Below are 17,343 nucleotides of genomic sequence, written 5' to 3'. Positions count from 1 at the left end.
AACAAGTATGCAAACCCAGACCCATGAAATAGCATGAGGAAGCCCAGATACTTAAAGACTTTGTAATGAAGGGTTCTTTGGGGCTGCTCTTTATTGATAGCCCTTAAGTGACTAATTTCTCTATTAGCATGGCCCATGCTTGCTCTTCTATTCCAACCTCAGTGGTTTGGGTGAGAAGGTCCTAGATATTGTCCATCCTGTTCCTACAGGACATTTCAGATCTTCCAAGGGAAGGTGAGGGCATGCAGATAGCAGGTGGCCAGTTTGAACAGCTAGGAATGGGGTTAGTGTTGACACAGGATATGTGGCACTTAACAGTGGAGATAGTCACTTAGACTCCTCCTCAAAAGTAAAACAGATCTATTTTTCTGTTCTTTTTATTTAAAATGAACTTCTGATTCCTGATACTCTAGAACTGAAGAGTTCATAAGATCTGCATCTCTTTCCCTGATTTACAGATAAAAACACAAAAACAAAATCAAAACAACCCACACCCAAAGAGGTAGTGTTGCAGCATCTCTTGTTTTCCTAAGTGACATAAAATATGCTCAAGTAATGGGGTGTTTTGTTCTCAGGGACATGCATGGAGATGAGATATATCTCCTGGGAGGCAATTCATGGAAGGAAAGATGGTAAATATGTAAATTGATTTTAAATCTATTACAGTGTATTTAAAATTGTCATATATTTTATAGACAAGCCTGATGGCAAAATGTTAGGTCTCTTAAGTTGATTGTGCATACTAAATATTTTCTAAATATATATATATATATGAAATGCATTATGTGAACTCTGATGTGTATTAGTAGAATCAAGGGTGTTGAGTTGAGTACATTTTAATTATGTTTGTGGATCCCCTGGGTTTGTTGAAACATTAGACTGGTCAGGACATGGAAATATAATAAGAAACAACGTGATCATCCGGGTTTCTGGTGCTGAGGGACTCTCCAATCCTGAAATGTTGACACCATCTGGCATCTATATCCGCAGTCCCACCAATGTTATAGAGGTAAGATCTTCAGCTCTACCAGGAAGACCAGAACCAAGAGGGCATAAAGTTCTTTCTCAATCAGGGGTGTCCAAACTTTTGGCTTCCCTGGGCCACATTGGAAGAAGAATTGCCTTGGGTCACACATAAAATGCACTAACACTAATGACAGCTGATGAGCTGAAAAAAAATTGTAAAAAAATCTCATAATGTGTTAAGAAAGTTGATGAATTTGTGTTTGGCCACATTCAAAGCCATCTTGGGCTGCATGCGACCTGTGGGCTGCCGGTTGGACAAGCTTGCTCCAAAAGTTCTTTAAGGTGGCAGCATTAGTGGTGGTGTGGTATGAAATGTTTACTTGCTGCATATTAGTATCAAGAAAATAATTTATAATTTTGCATTAAACAAGTGCTTTAGGATAAATGTAAGCATTCCTCTCAGGATTTCTGGAAACACTTTATTGAAGCAATAGGTAATGGAGCAAAACAAAGTAGATATTGATCATTTCCTGGTCATTTAGATAGTGCAAACTAAAATAGCTCCCTGAACTACCCACTCTGGGTGCTGATTTTTGTCTCTCTTGATTCCAATACCAATTTCTTATTAAACCTTCACTATCTTACTATGTTAATGTGGCCATATTTTGTCCTTTAAGAGTGTTCAAAACTGAGTCATGAGGTGTATAAGGTCATGTCAGATTCCAGGAGGATGAAGTCCACTTCAATGACCTTGATTTTTAAAATCCCATTATTTAGTACAACTTAACATTGGTTTCTCTTGGTAAATTTCTGTTTAAACATTTAAGAAATTAATTTTTGGGGGGACAATGTAGCTGTAGACCTGAGTGAACAAGTGCATCAGAGTAGTGGCAGGCCATTTCGTTTCCCCTTTTCTAATTATTTTATCCCATGGATCATGTATCAAAGGAGTTAAGGGCCTCACTCTTCCAGGAAACTCCTCTGAGCATCCACTATGTCATTATGCTGAGTTTCTAAGGAACTCAGAGGATGAGCTTCTTTCTCACTGATCATCTGTTTTCAATTACCTTCAGCTGAATAACCCCTAGTAAAAGTAGTGGTTATTTCTTCAACCTTCCTTAGATTCTTAATTATGTTTGTTCCAAGCACAGCACTTACACACCATTTTAGGTGCCTAATGGGAGTGGCTAATATGCCAGTAAGCAAAGGAAGCAGAACTACACGGACTGTAGGAACCCAGACCCCAGACCCAGGACAGCTGGAGCTGCATTTAACTTGTTGGCTACTACAGGCCAAAAATCCTAATGATAATTAGGATTTTTCTTTGTTGTTATTTTAAATTTTTAATTTTAAAATAATTTCAGACTTACAAGAAGCTGCATAAATAAAAGAGTTCCTATGTGCCCTTTCTATGTCTGCAAGCTTTTGGGCTTAAGAAACCATGTTTTTGTGTACTTTTCTGGGTAGCGTAATGTTGACTACATCAAATGCAGGAAAGTAAACCCTCAGGGTTGCCCAGCTCACCCTGCTGTGTAAAGCTGGAATGTCCTTGTCTCACTGGGTAATATGTGGTTTGCTGGACAGGAGTGCTGGCCACTGGCTGACAAGAAGAAGGGTTGAGCTGGCTGCAGGTGCAGAGAACCAGAGGGTAATCTGAAAAGCTGTGGGTTGCGTGAGCCTTTGCAAAATGACCTGTAGAATAATACCCAGTCAGCAATAGAAAAATTGAGTCTACAACTAGCTGCTTGCTCTCCCTCCAATGCTTTCCATTTCCCTTCATTTACTTTCTTACTCTTGTATCCATTTTACAAAATTAGAAAAAAAATGCAATGCATATGTTTTGAGAATGGAGTTTTAGGTTAAACTGGTAATGTAGATTCATTAGGTTTATTCCTGACATATTCATCCTTGGTGACCTTAAAGTTCGAATTCTATTTTCATTAGCTTTTAGACGCTAGCACGATGTCTAAAACATGGTAGTTGCTCAAAAAAAATGTATTTAATGTAACGAATGAGGGTATAAATCTATAACCAAATTATATGGGGGAAGAAAAAGGAAAGTAAAGAACAAGTTCCAAAGTTATAAAATCATTTTGATGACTGAAAAATAAGTTTAGTCAGTGGAAGCATTTAGATTCTGTTGGGCCGTCAGCATTAGATCTTGCAAAGTCTCGTCCAGTTTTTCAGTTGTGCCATTGGCTTTCTGTTATTCAGTCTTTTTTTTTTTTGTATTCTATTGTCTGTGATGTGCCATTACTTAAAGACAGTTTTTCACATAACTGGGCATATGTGAAAAAAACCTATGTTCCCTAGGCGAGTCTCAAACTCTTGGTCTCAAGTGATCTCCCCACTTTGGCTTCCCAAAGTGTTGGGATTACAGGTGTGAGCCACCGTCCTTGGCTGAGTTAGTGTTTATTGTGTCCTGTATGGATGATACACAGAGTATTTTGAAGAACATGTTTTAGAAATATACCTTTATTCCAAAGGGATAATAAGGAGGCTTCCACAATAACAAGGTATGTGTGTATGTGTGTGCATGTATTTGTGTGTATGTGTATAACATGTAGAACAGAAAGAGATGTGATAGAAAATTGTGATTAATTAGGATTTTTCTTTGTTGTTATTTTAAACTTTTAATTTTAAAATAATTTCAAACATACGAGAAGCTGCATAAATAAGAGAATTCCTATGTGCTCTTCATCTGGCTCCCTCCAATGATAACATAACCATAGCCATAGTCATGGAGCTGTACCAAGGCCAGGACATTGACATTGGCATGATAGTATTAATTAAACAAATGCATTTATTTAGACTTGAAGAAGATGGCCTAATCTTGATGTTTGGGCAACCAACTCTGAAAGCCTAAACTCTCTCTCCTCACATACCTGAGTCTGACCTTGAAATCTCTGACCTGGCAGGTAGGTAGGCAGGGGAAATGATTCTTAAGTCTGTGCAATGGTTTGTGGTTTTATATTATTCCTAAATTGCCCTGATGCAGAGCCGGGACCAAACTCTCAGCCACAACATAAGGAATTCACCTGGGCTTGCAGTCAGTCACCTTTGCAGTTCACTTACCTTCAACCCGGCATGATGCAAATACATTTTAAATATGATATTCCTTTTTAGTTTTCATAGCCACAGGTGGTCTGCTTGTCTCCCTGCCCAGCCTGCAGCTGAGGTGAGTCCAGGGCAGTTTCACTGAGAAGCAAAACCTGAGCTTTGTACCTTCTTGCCAGTGAGGACCCACGAGTGGTATGTGCTTGAGTCTCCAGGGGCCTGTGGCATTCCCTGGTACATTTCTTAAATAGGCGTTTGCCATGCTTTCCAAAAGCAAGTTGGTGGTGGTTCTTTCATGCATCACCTGTAGCTTCTTAGAGCGCTTCACCCTCAGGCTGTCTTCCCTCAGCAGCTCCAGCTCTGGAGTCTGGGACTCCTTTGATTGGAGCTCCTTGTTATCTGTCAAGAGGCTGCATCTTTCCAGAAGACATAACCTATGTGAACCTGTTCTCATTCTCTCTGGTTGGGAAGTCTTTGCTCTCAAGCAGCAAGGGACTGTTCACTTCCAGAGCTCAGAGTCTCCCTTGTTTATGTAGGTGTTGGAAATTTCCTATGACCAGACCCCTGTTTAGGAGAGTCCGTGGAAAAACTCTGAAGAAGAGCCCTTTGGAGACATGCATTTAATTTGAGGAGAATTTGTTCTGGTTTGTGAATCAATTTTGTAAGGAATTCTGTGTTTAAAGGCCCAACCTCAGTTCTCAAGCTTTCCCCACTCAATAGGTAATGCATATTTAAGAGCTGCCTGAAGGGTTAACTCACTTTTTTTCTAGTGACTATAGATGTACACCTCAAGGAGCTGGCTTACTTGGGCAGTTAATTTCTCTCTGGAATTTCTCTTGCTTGAATGTCCATAATACATTGACTTCCACAAAGAATTGATTTCCACACAAAATTCCCTGCTTGCCTTAAACCCTTCCCCGCAAGCTGCCAGCTGCCTGCATAAATACATGGTTTTTCCTCATGAATCATTTGTAGCATACACAGTTGGAGTTGAGAGTAAGAAGGGCCAGGAAGGAATGTGATCTGACTGTTCAAGTGCTTCTTTTGTAAGAAAAATGAGTCTTATCAGCTAACAGAGGACCAAAGTTGCAGTCTCCTGCCCACCTATAAATGCGCTTGGAAAGTGTTTATATGTGATCACCCAGATGTGCCATAAATGCTAATGGCACTAGGGCAGATGATTCAACAAATCCATTTATTCAGGGAAACACGTGCTTTCTGAGCATCTGTGCTGGCAAAGGTGATGAATAAGGATACAGTCCTTGGAATATAGTTTTGAAATTTAAGAATCTTTTCTTTCCTCATAAAATCTTGGTAATGAAATAGCATTTCCTTGGTAATGAAATAGAGCTGTGTGGACAAGTGAGATGATCACTTTTAGCCTCCAGTCCACATTTCTCATCGTATACTTGCAGACAAGGTGGGAGTTTAAGAAGCCCCCTTCTCTGGCCCTCGGTTCTTACGTACCTCTGACCTTTCCCAAGGCTCATGGGTATAGGGAGACATACCTAGAGAAGGTGGAGTTTTACTTCCCTGGGGAAAGTTTGTGTTGTGTAATCATGACTGAGAACAACAGCTGTGGTATATCTTTGTGTATCTACAAGGGCTGAAGAGATACATTGGGCACTTGTATTTGCCAACTAACAGACAGTGATTCTTCTCGAGGCCGAGAAGCAAGAGTGCATACTCTGTTTTCTAGCACAAGAGAAAAATTGAGATAGCTGATTTAATGCTAATAAATGTTTTTTTCATGGGAATGCCTGATGCCTCATCTAATGGTTTTAAATGATATGAATAGTTTCCTAGTAAAGACTATGAAAGCATTATTATTGTAATTAACCATGTTTTCATATTTAGGCTTGTCTTTCCATCAAAATTTGGAGATGGGATACTGGAAAATGAGTGTGGGTTATTTTGCCAATATGTGACTCTAGTGTAGACGATAGACCAAGGTTTCTCAACTATGTCAATATTGACATTTTGGGCTGGGTAATTCCTTGTTGTTGAGCCTATCCTCTGTATAACAGCATCCCTGGTATCTATGCACTGAATACCAGTAGCCCTCTTCTCTCTTCTTCATCCTCCAAGTTGTTACAATAAAAAATGTATCCAGAGGTTGTTAAATGTTCCCTAGGGAACAAAGTCATCCCTGATTGACAACCACCATTCTAGAGTAGGCCACCCTAAGACCATTGAAGTCTTAGAAATGGACTTGATTCTTTGAAGTCGTGTTAGCATCTTTGATAGTGATTCACCTTAATATTCAGTGATATCCAAAAGTCACTTTTGGTGAGCATCCTGTGGTAGGTGAGACATGTGATTTGAATTCTAAGTGCTTTTAGGAAATTGGAGAATTGCTCCGACTCCAAAATAATGAAGTGCAGGTGAGACTTGGCCAGTTAGTCCACAACAGAACAAAACATCCTGTAACTGAATGAAAAATGAGGAAGAAATGGCTGTCTATTTACAAATACCCAGGGTAAGAACCTTTGGGACCCACAGTGAATTGAAGCTAAAGCTAAATAAACAGCCCAGGGAAATTGTGTCAGCATGTGCTGGCCTCCCTGACCAGGTCCTGGCTGCTGCCTGCTGGTCAGGCTTCTAGTGTCGGGGGAACTCTGGCCCTGACTCACACTTCCCCCAAAACTGAAGGCCTCCAGGGGTTGAGCCATCGGTTCTTTCTGTCACACAAGGCAGGGAATTGGGTTTTATTGGGTTAAGAGCAATCTGTTTCAGTTTTCTCCCCCATACTGTCTTTGCTTAGCTGAATGTGTGTGTGTGTATTCCTTGTGGAACATGTGGTACATTCAGGAAGGAATAGGGCCTTTAAGTTCTCCTCCTGTCAGGGGTGCCGTTATATTATCACTGCCAGTGGATCACCCAGGTTCAGAGAGTTACCCTCAATAATACCTAAAGTTGGCTGGGCATGGTGGCTCATGCCTATAATCCCAGCACTTTGGGAGGCCAAGGTGGGCGGATCACCTGAGGCCGGGAGTTTGAGACCAGCTTGACCAACATGGAGAAACCCCATCTCTACTAAAAATACAAAATTAGCGGGGCATGGTGGTGCATGCCTGTAATCCCAGCTACTCAGGAGGCTGAGGCAGGAGAATCGCTTGAATCTGGGAGGTGGAGGTTGCGGTGAGCCGAGATCGTGCCATTGCACTCCAGCCTGGGCAACAAGAGTGAAACTCCATCTCAAAAAAAACAAAAACAAAAAACCTAAAGTTTTTCTTTCATTTGGAAGTTAAAGTCAATAAAAATATTAGTCTAGAATGACTGAAGCCATAGGATGAAATGAGTTTACTTAGTCTAAGGATAAAGAAATGGAGAATAGCTACAAGTAAAAGGGTATGGAGTCCTCACTCTCAATCCATCCTTACTGAGAATGTAGAAAAACTCCCTGAGCTGTGTGAAAGTCTAGTGCAAGACCCTGTCCTTAGATAGGTCAGAACTTCCTCATTAAATTCTAACCCTTATCTGCATCCAGTCCATATCCCTACTGTCTGCACTGATAGTAGATGACAACTGCAGATAATCTCAGTCTTTTCATCTGTCATTGCTCAAAATTCCTGTCTCAGAAGCCAGTCCTCGTCAACATGTCTGAGCCTCAATAACACTTGATCTCCATAATGCTGAAATTCCAGAACCCTCATCCTCCTTAAACGTACTCTTCAAAATGTCATGTCTTCTTCCTACTCTTGGGAAATGTCCCACACCCCTACCCATGTATCTCTGTGCACACTAAGCTGTGCATATTTTTTTCCCCATGTGGTGAGAATGAGAAGGATTTTACATTCTCTGGATTTGGGGTGTGAAAAGAGCAACTCCTTAGTTAAATCTGGCCTGCAAAATGCTCTCCAGATTTGGAGAAATCAAACACTACCCCCGGTGCCTTATATATTGATATATAGCAATATCAAACACTACCCCTGGTGCCTTAAGGATTAATTCACTTTTTTTTTTTTTTTTTTCTGGTGACTATAGATGCACACCTCTAGGAGCTGGCTTACTTGGACAGTTAATTTCTCTCTGGAATTTCCCTTGCGTGAATGTCCATGATACATTGACTTCTGCAAAGGATGTTGTTCAATGTGTTGTCTCCACTATTGGGGAGGCCACAGCAAATGCCTGTTCTGTCGGTGACTGAGTGACAAGACTTTGCTTTGTACTCTCTTGTTTATGTTTCTTCACTTGCACCCTATTATTGGGCATCCTGCCTTTGGGTCCTACCTTCATGTCTCTACTCTAGTCTCTAACTTTTCCAGGCTTGGACTTGGATGGAGCTGGCTCTGACAACTATTTGCTCTGTGACTTTGGGAAAGTTACTCAACATCTCTGAGCTTCAGTTTCTTTGCTATGAAACTGTGATAATAATACAAAACTCATAAAACTATTGTAAAGATAAATGAGACTCTAAAATCCAGTACCTGGACTGTAGTACCTTCTCTGTAGATTTTCACTATGAGTGTTATTATTCTACTCATTACTTAAAAAAATAAATACTTCTAAGGAAAAGAAAAAAAATCCAACGTACATATAACTTGCACTGAGCTGGGCAATGTTTGTGCTGGGTACCTAGCAATGGATTCTCCGCCTGATTTCTAGGTCTTTATCGTCCTTCAGTTTTCAGCAGTGGCTTCCATTTGCAGTGGGTTCCCAAAGCAACTCATGGCAAAAAACTTTGCCAGGAAATGGTCGTTCTAGTGTCTCTCTCCTCTTCAAATGTCTCCTAGGAACGTTGGTAACCCTTAGCGTTACTCTCTCAATCACCTGTGGAGTAGTTCTCAAAATGGGGTCAAAATATCACCTGCAACAGACCTATCAGAGCACCTTGTGATGGCCAAGAGTACAGAATACTGTCCCTCATCCCTTCCTCGTCACCCCCCTACTAAATCAAAATATCTAAAAATCTTTGGCTAATATACCCCCAGGTAAAGCCTGCCAGATAAAATACAGCATATCTGGTCAAATTTAAATTTCAGATAGTGTTTGGGACACACTTATACTAAAATATTTTATTTTTCATCTGAAATTTAAATTTCACTGGGCATTCTATGTTTTTATTTGCTAAATATGACAACTCTACCAGGCTGCACACTAAAGTTTAAGGAACTATTCCAAGGGGATGCTCACAGCATAGTCCCCACTGAGCCCTGCATTAGAGGGCTGCACTGAAGTATTGTTTTTTAAAGAAAGGAATTTAATGTCTTGTTGAGTGACAGAGTGTCATAGTCCTCATGACTCCCCATTCTGTTTACTGTGACCCTGCTGCCAGTGTTCAGGATGAGCTCTCCAAGCCCCATAGTTTGTGTTCCCAAGATTGAGTGACTTCCAAGGAGGATACTCCAGGCATTCCTTGTCTCACACCAGCCAGGCCATGGAAAACCCCCAGGTGATCAGGATTGAATCATGTGGGAGCCTTGGAGACTCCCTTCATCCATGTGGCACAAGGCTGACGCCTGAGCAGCCTATTCCTTAACTTCTGTTCTCCAGGTAGACATGGGCATCTTGGCTTTGGACAGCCACTCAGGCTGAGAGAGGTCAGATGTACGTGGGCACATAGGAAGTAGTCTCATAGCTTGATCGACTGGCCCTTCATTCCTCCCACTAATAGCATCACTGCAGTGCAGCAGCCTGATAGGGCCCCTGATTTTTCTCAGAGTTCTTCCTCCCTGGTGGTAAAGAGAGGGCTTGGGATCCTTGAGATGTGAGAGTGTGACACTGAGAGAACTCAGATGTGATTCAGGAAAGCAGAAATAGAGACTTTCATAGAATAGCCAACATGTTATTTACTTTGCTGCCTGTAGTTGAGGTTGCAAATTCGAATACTGCAGAGACTAGGCAGGCATCATAAATGAATGAAACAGGAAGGGGGAGGACTGTGGAAAAACGATCCACAGTCCAAAAAGGAAGGCCCTTCTTATCTTCACCTGACCCGTGGCTACCTCACAGGAATTTGGGCTCAGAAAAGCTGAAAGTCTGAAATTTTTATTAAGTCTCTTGGTTTGAACATGTTGGGAACAAAATAATGTGAACATTGGGTAGGCCAGAAAAAATACATCTGTGTACAGTCTTAAACCTTTAGGAAGTCAGTTTTTTACTCTGTCTTAAGACTATATTACATAGGGATGAACCTATTGTAGGTACTTCATTGAATTTATAAAGATAACCTCATTGTGTTCAGTTTGATCAGAATTAGATCCCCAAACTCCTATGGACCAATAGAAGTCAGATTTATATGAACACATAAAATACATGAAATTATTTAGATAGTAAGACCTATAAAGAAATATCAAGGTGACTTAATAGTCTAGTCAGGACAAGAGCACTTTGAAGAGATTTGAGCTGTGTTTGAACTCAGTCACCTTGTCTTGGAACTAAGTCATGACTGGTCCAATCATGTGGCCTTCAGCCCATAGACAAATCACTGAGTTGTTCAAAGAGCCAGAGAGAACACATTGTGTAGGCTTGACTTCAAGGTACACCTTTGCCTTGGAGAGCCACCATATACTCTTGCATTCACCAAAGAGTAGAATTTTAGATGTCATAAGTAAACTCACTGTGGGAGCTTAGAAGGAGGCTTGAACATGAGATACCAGTTATTAAGATGGGCAAATTGCAGTCTAGTTGAGTTGGCTGGAGGAAGAAGAATGACAATGTTTTTATTAGTTCATTCTCGCATTGCTATAAAGAAATACCTGAGGCTGGGTAACTTATAAAGAAAAGAGGTTTAATTGGCTCACGGTTCTGCAGGCTATACAGGAAACATGGAAGCATCAGTTTCTGGGGAGGTCTCAGGTCTCAGGGAGCCTTTACTCACGGCAGAAGGCAAAGCAGGAGCAGGCACCTTACATGGCAGGAACAGAAGCAAGACAAGGTGGGGGCCACAAGGTGCTGTACACTTTTAAACTACCAGATCGCATGAGAACTCACTTACTATGGTGAGAACATTACCAAGGGGGACAGTGCTAAACCATTCACAAGAAACTGACCCCGTGATCCGATCACCTCCCACCAGGCCATACCTCCAATACTGGGGATTACAATTCAACCTGAGATATGGGCAGGGGGACAGATCCAAACCATATCAGTATTTTTGTTCCCAAAAGGAAAAAAAAAAAGAATAAATGAGTCTATAATAGAGTTTTAATGTACTTTGGCAGAAAGTGAATATAAAAGTGGGACGAGTACAAACAGGAGTCTTTCTTTCCAGCAACGTTATCATACATGGGGTAACTATTTTTTAACTCTCCTTAATTTCTGTAGGGGAACAGAGTATGTGGTGCTGGCTATGGCTACTTTTTCCATCTCATGACCAACAAAACATCACAAGCTCCACTTCTTTCCTTCACTCAGAACATTGCACATTCCTGTACCAGGTAACTTTGGGGAAATTCATCTACATTTTGGCTGTAAGTCTTATGATTTCACATTTTTCTGTAGAATGCTCACAATGAGAGCACTTTTGGCATTTATTCGAGATTTGGTGATGTTCCTGTATATTTTCTGAAACTGCTTTTTTGAGGTATAATTGACATACAAAAAGCTGTTCATAATATATACAACTTGATGAGTTTGGAGATAAGTATACACCCCTGAAACCATCATCACCATCTATGCCCCAAACATATCTATCACCTCTAAAAGCTTTCCTCCAGCCCTCTTTATTTGAATTATTATTATTACTGTAAGAACATTTGACACAAAATCTGACCTCTTAGCAAATTTTTAAGTATAGAATATAGTATTGTTAATTTTGCTGTATTCTATACTTTGGCATTTTGCCATACAGTATATCTCTAGGACTTATTCATTTTGCATAGCTGAAACTTTGTACCCTTTGAATAATACTTCCCATTTTCCCCTCCTCCCAGCCCCTACCAACCACCATTCTACTCTCTGCTTCTGTAAGTTTGACTATTTTAGATTTCTCATTTAAGTGATATGATGTACTATTGCTCTTCTGTGTCTGGCTTACCTCACCCAGCACAGTGTCCCCCAGGTTTATCTGCATTGTCACAAATGGCAGGATTTCTTTCTCTTTAAAGGCCGAATAATATTCCATTGCAAGTATATACCACATTTTCCCCAGCCATTAACCTATTGATGGACATCTTGGCTGCCTCCATGTCTTGACTTTTGAATATAATTGTGTTAGCATTATTTTCTAGATCATAACAGTTCGATGGTAAAGAGAAGAGAGTAACATGAAAAGGCAGAATGACAGAATGTACCTTTTGTGGCCAGAGATAATTCAATAGAGAGAGCAATTAAACTTCCAAATATGCAGAGCCCCTGGGAGGCTGGTGGGCTTGGGCTCTGGAGTAATCTGCATTTTGTTGGGATTCGGAAGCAGGTCACAGAGGGTAAAAGTGGGAGGGCTGAGGGGTGGGCAAGAACGGTCAGGGGAGGGTCACAGATTCTATCTACCTTCACTCTCCCTAATACATTGCTTTTACTTTGTATTTTTCAACAAGAAAAAGTAGGAAGTTAGAAACATAAAAATTGGCTTAATTTCATTCTTTGTTTCACTTTTTAGGTATGGTCTCTTTGTATACCCTAAATTTCAGCCACCTTGGGATAATGTCACTGGCACCACTCTGTTCCAGAGCTTCACAGTTTGGGAAAGTGCAGGTGGTGCCCAGGTAAGTTTTTTGTTGTTGTTGTTGTTTTTTAAATTAAAACTGCCACTTGTTTTCTCACAGCAATTCATTATGCATATCTACTTAAATGGGAATGACTTGCCCTTGAGGGGAGCATTGCTGTGCTATCACAATTTTAAAGCACCAATGGATCATAGGTGCTTGTAGAATAGTTGTTAAACAAATTCCTTGTCACTAATCCAGGGTTAGGTCATTTTCTCCATTGTGTGTTTTTGGCAACCCTAGAAGAGAACATCAGAATCATAAAGATTTATAATCAGGGTAGATCATAGAGGTTCCCTATTCCTTCCTTCCATCCCTACTTAGAGATAGAAATTAAGGCTAAGAAAGGGAAGGGACTTGTCAAAGGTCACACAATTGGTTAGTAGTACAACCAAGTGCAGAATTTAGACTCCAAATGTTGTGCATTTGATGTGCCGATATCCTGATTAATACATGCCCCAGTCTTAAGAAAAAGCACTGTTCGTCATTGGAACACAAACATTCTAGCTCAAGATACCACTCTTACTTTAGTCAATAAGCTAAATTTTCTTCTATTTTTTTCTTGAAGGAAAAGAAAAGGTTCATGTTCAATCATTTACTCTTCATTATTGCAGTGATTTTCTTATAAGGAAGCTTTGCATGCTCACTGCTAACAGCAATGTATAAAAATTATTCAGGGCCACTATTTGATGCAACACAGGCAAAATTACATACACTTTGTCTCTGCCTAGAAATCTGGAGCGTAAGATATATAGATGAAGAAATATATTTGTAGAGCCTTCAGGAAATAGAATACAAACATATAATAATGTCACAATAAGAAAGTCAAACGTTTGTTTCATATATCCAATAAAAGAAAGATAATTGTGGGTGAAGAAAGCCCAAAAATATATAATTAGGATAGCTAACAGGTAGAGTCCGAAATGTATTTAGTATTTTGTTCTCATTTAATTTTATAAAATGCTTCCCATGAGCACTATAAATATTATAGGGGTAACAAATCTAGTGGAAACATTTGTTGGGTGCCCTCTTATGCAGAGAAGTGATTTATACCTTCAGGGGCTTAAACTCTGTCTCCCTGCTCTTGAATAGCCTTGTTCTAGAGGAAATAATCTAGTAAAATGAAAATATTAAAAGATGCTATTAAAGCCATTTTTTGAAATTCTGCAATCAGAAATGTGAAAGAAAAAAATAGAGAACTACAACTTGAACTCTTGTGCACTCAAATTTGATCAATCAGAAAGTTTAAATAATAAAAATATTCTTGGAATTGCACTTTTATAGTGAAGAATAAGGGGGAAATTAAATAACGTAATAGCAGCAAATTTAAAACATAAACTTCCCCTGAACTATACCAAAAAAGAAGAATGAAGTAAGAGGATTTATCCTTCCCTATTTTAAAACTTGCTACAAAGCAACAATAATCAAGAGAGTGTGGTATATGGGCAGAAAGATAGACATATATGTCAATGAAATAGAAGTGAGAGTCCGGAAATAAACCCATACATCTATAAACAAATGATTTTTGACAAAGGGTGCCAAGACCATTCAATGTGGGAAATATAGTCTTTTCAACAAATAATGCTTGTACAAGATAGTCACACACAGAAGAATTAAATTGTATCCTACCTTAATTTATACTACTTACAAAAATTAACTTAAAATGAGTCATTAGGTATTAATAATAAATAAAATTGGCAAAAAATTGGTCAAAGATGTAAACATAAGCACAACTCTGTCTCCCAGACCAGTGGTGTCTTAGTCCCTTTTGTGCTGCTATAACAGAATAATAAAATTTGGGTAAATTATAATAAAGAGAAATTTATTAGCTTATGATTCTGGAGGCTTGGAAGTCCAAGACTGAGAGGCCAGCATCTGCTGAGGACCTTCTTGCTGCATCAGTCTGTAGCAGAAAGGCAAAGAAGTCAAAGAAGGAGCAAATGATAGAACTCACAGCCCCAAGTTTTTTTGTAATCAGCACTGATCCATTCATAACCTACACACCTCCTAACACTGTTATATCAGGGATTAAGTTTCCAAAACATGCTTTTTGGGGGACAGGCTTAAACCATAGCAAGTAGGAGGCTTACCACTCTACCAAGCTATTTTTGTTATTATATGACCCCTGTTTGGGTTATCATAAACATATATGTACATAACTTATGTTGAAATTACAAACAATGACTCCGTAGTCATGCTGAGCTACTTATTTCATATTTGCAATCTTCTGACAATATGAGTTAATACATAATACATTGAAGAAAATGTTAAGCACTAGAGTTCTTGGATGCTGTGTTTTTCTCTGTTACCTTTGTGTGATTTGGCCACTCCAAGTTTATTTTAGATATGTGGAGAATTCACATTGATCTTTTTAATGTATTGGTTATTATGAGGAGAAATGAAAAGTACAAAGGGGTGTTACCAAACAAAACTCATTAGTGCTGACCTCACAGCAACTTCAGGATACCTGTACTGAACACTGATGGACAAAAGGTGCTTTAATACAATATAGCATGCTTCTTTATACTTAATCAATAATTTTAAAAGCTACAGGAAGTCTGCAAGAAAAACCAAGCCTCAGACCTTTGCTGTAACATGCTGTATTTTATAGATTTTTAGAAGTAGCAATCTTCGCCTGAAAAACTTCCAAGTTTATTCATGCAGAGATTTTGGAATTGACGTCTTGGAAAGTGATGCAAATACTTCAGTTACTGACAGCTTATTACTTGGTCATTTTGCCCACAAGGTAAGTGCCTTAGTGTGGTTGTTTTAGGCTGTCAATCACAACAAAATTACATGTGCTGGGCCCCCTGATGATCCAGGATATGCAATTTTAATAGCATTCTTTAGTGAATCTCGTATTTAATTAGTAAAAGTTAAAAGAGCTTTTTATTTGTAAGAGTAGTGATATTGATACTAGAACTCATATATACACAGGGCTTTAGTGTTATGAGTACACATAAATCACAGAAGTCATAAGCTTACAGAATTTTATTTGGTTGCAATTTAGAATTATTACTCATAGAAAGAGGTCAAATCATGAAATAGAAATTTGCCTAGTTCATTATTTTGTATGTGATTCACTAATATGTGCCTAAGTATGGATTTCCACATGATAAAAATCAGACTCTAGATGACTTCTCAGGGTACAAGGATGCAGATGGGGCAAAGAGTACTTCCAGGTGGGAAGCACTAATTCCTAAGTGGGGGTTCCTGGCTGCCATTGGTCTCTTAGGCTTCAGGTCTATAATGGATCCCCTATGTTCTTGTTTTTATTAGAGCTACATTCATACTAGTCATCACATCATTATGGAAATTGTAGATTTCTTGGGAGCCAAGGAAGAATATTCTCTTCAGTTTGTTCCTGAGTGCTTAGTTCAATTGAAATTTAAATGATAAGTTTTGATTCTTATACTTCCATTGAAGATTATTTATTTCATAGCTATAGATAAGAATGTGAAGATTTTAAAAGTCATTTTCTTATTAAGCTACATTTTCATGGATTTAACTCTCAACTTTTCTTAGTAAAATCTCCTTTGAAGTGTACTTTTCAGGAGATAAATTAGTGGCAGGTTTTTTTTTTTCCTCTGAAAGGATTACCACCTTGAGAGATGATTCTTCTTTTCAGACTGTGTAGTTTTCAAGAGAGGATGGTACCCAGATTTAGATTCTGTGATGCTGTAGTACATCAGAGGTCCTTAACTCTTCCAGAAATAACCTTAGAGTAGATGTTAAAAACAAAATTCCCAGCAAACTGAGTAACTGTCTTGGTAAATTAATGTTGCAGTATCTTAATTGATGTTAAATAGACATCATAATTAATGGGAAAGTGACAAAAATTAAGATATAAGTTATGACAAAAGGGTGCCTATCATGAGATAATAAAAAATAATCACACCCTTGGGGTGTAATTCACTAGGAATGTAGTACAGCTGAGGGCCTTTCAGTCTCTTAAGTAAGTGCAGGACAAGAGTCCCCTGGTGGAAAATGTTAAAGTTTTGTTCTAGGGGATGTCTAGATGCTGGTTAGTTATCCAAATCATAAAACCACATAATTAAAGAGCCAGCTATTACCTAAGAGATGATCTGGTTAAACTTCTTGAATTTAGGGGAAAATGGAGGCTTGGAAAGTTGAATGGCAGTTTAAGCTTCATGCCTAGTATTGTGGAGCTAGGACCACCCTGATATCCTGCCACTCCTGGTCAAATATTCTTCAATTGCACATGGAAAATGGCTTTGGCAAAGGACATTTATTAGTGCTCATACCAATGTTCCCTGAAGTGTTTTTCATGAAAAGCTAGCCCTTAGATAGTGTCTGGAAAAAGAAGATTCTTTGGTTATAATTATATTTATGCTGTGCTGTTTACCGTACCCTCTATTTCCCAAAATCTCCAACAAATCCAGAGATGTAATGTACAACATAAGCATTAGAGACAATAAAATTATATTGTGTCAGGGAGTTTTGTTAAATAAGTGGATTTTGGCTGCTCTTGTCACAGAAAAGTAACTATGTGAAATGATAGCTATGTTAATTTGCTTCACTATAACCTATGTGTACCCTGTAATATGTTGTAAACCTCAAATATACAGAATAAAATTCATTGAAAAAATATACTAAAGGCTCTGAGAAATTCTAGCATTAAAGTGAACAAGCAAAAAGAAAATCGATTAAT

At 39.0% G+C, this 17,343-nt stretch overlaps 1 protein-coding gene across 1 annotated transcript in view; it reads left to right on the top strand.

Moving 5' to 3' along the window:
- The window catches only part of PKHD1 (PKHD1 ciliary IPT domain containing fibrocystin/polyductin), a 482,509-nt gene that overhangs the window by 201,283 nt on the left and 263,883 nt on the right, over positions 1–17,343 (top strand). Inside the window, exons 41-45 of the mRNA XM_032141123.2 lie at positions 576–632; positions 879–1,009; positions 11,293–11,405; positions 12,566–12,671; positions 15,283–15,417. Of these exons, the coding sequence (XP_031997014.1) occupies positions 576–632; positions 879–1,009; positions 11,293–11,405; positions 12,566–12,671; positions 15,283–15,417 (542 nt within the window). The remainder of the gene's footprint in view (positions 1–575; positions 633–878; positions 1,010–11,292; positions 11,406–12,565; positions 12,672–15,282; positions 15,418–17,343) is intronic.

The sequence above is a fragment of the Hylobates moloch genome, unplaced genomic scaffold, assembly GCF_009828535.3.
Source record: "Hylobates moloch isolate HMO894 unplaced genomic scaffold, HMol_V3 SCAFFOLD_20, whole genome shotgun sequence".
Classification (NCBI taxonomy): Eukaryota; Metazoa; Chordata; class Mammalia; order Primates; family Hylobatidae; genus Hylobates; species Hylobates moloch.
The sequence above is the reverse complement of the archived record's forward strand: the minus strand, read 5'-3'. Positions and strand labels throughout refer to the sequence as shown.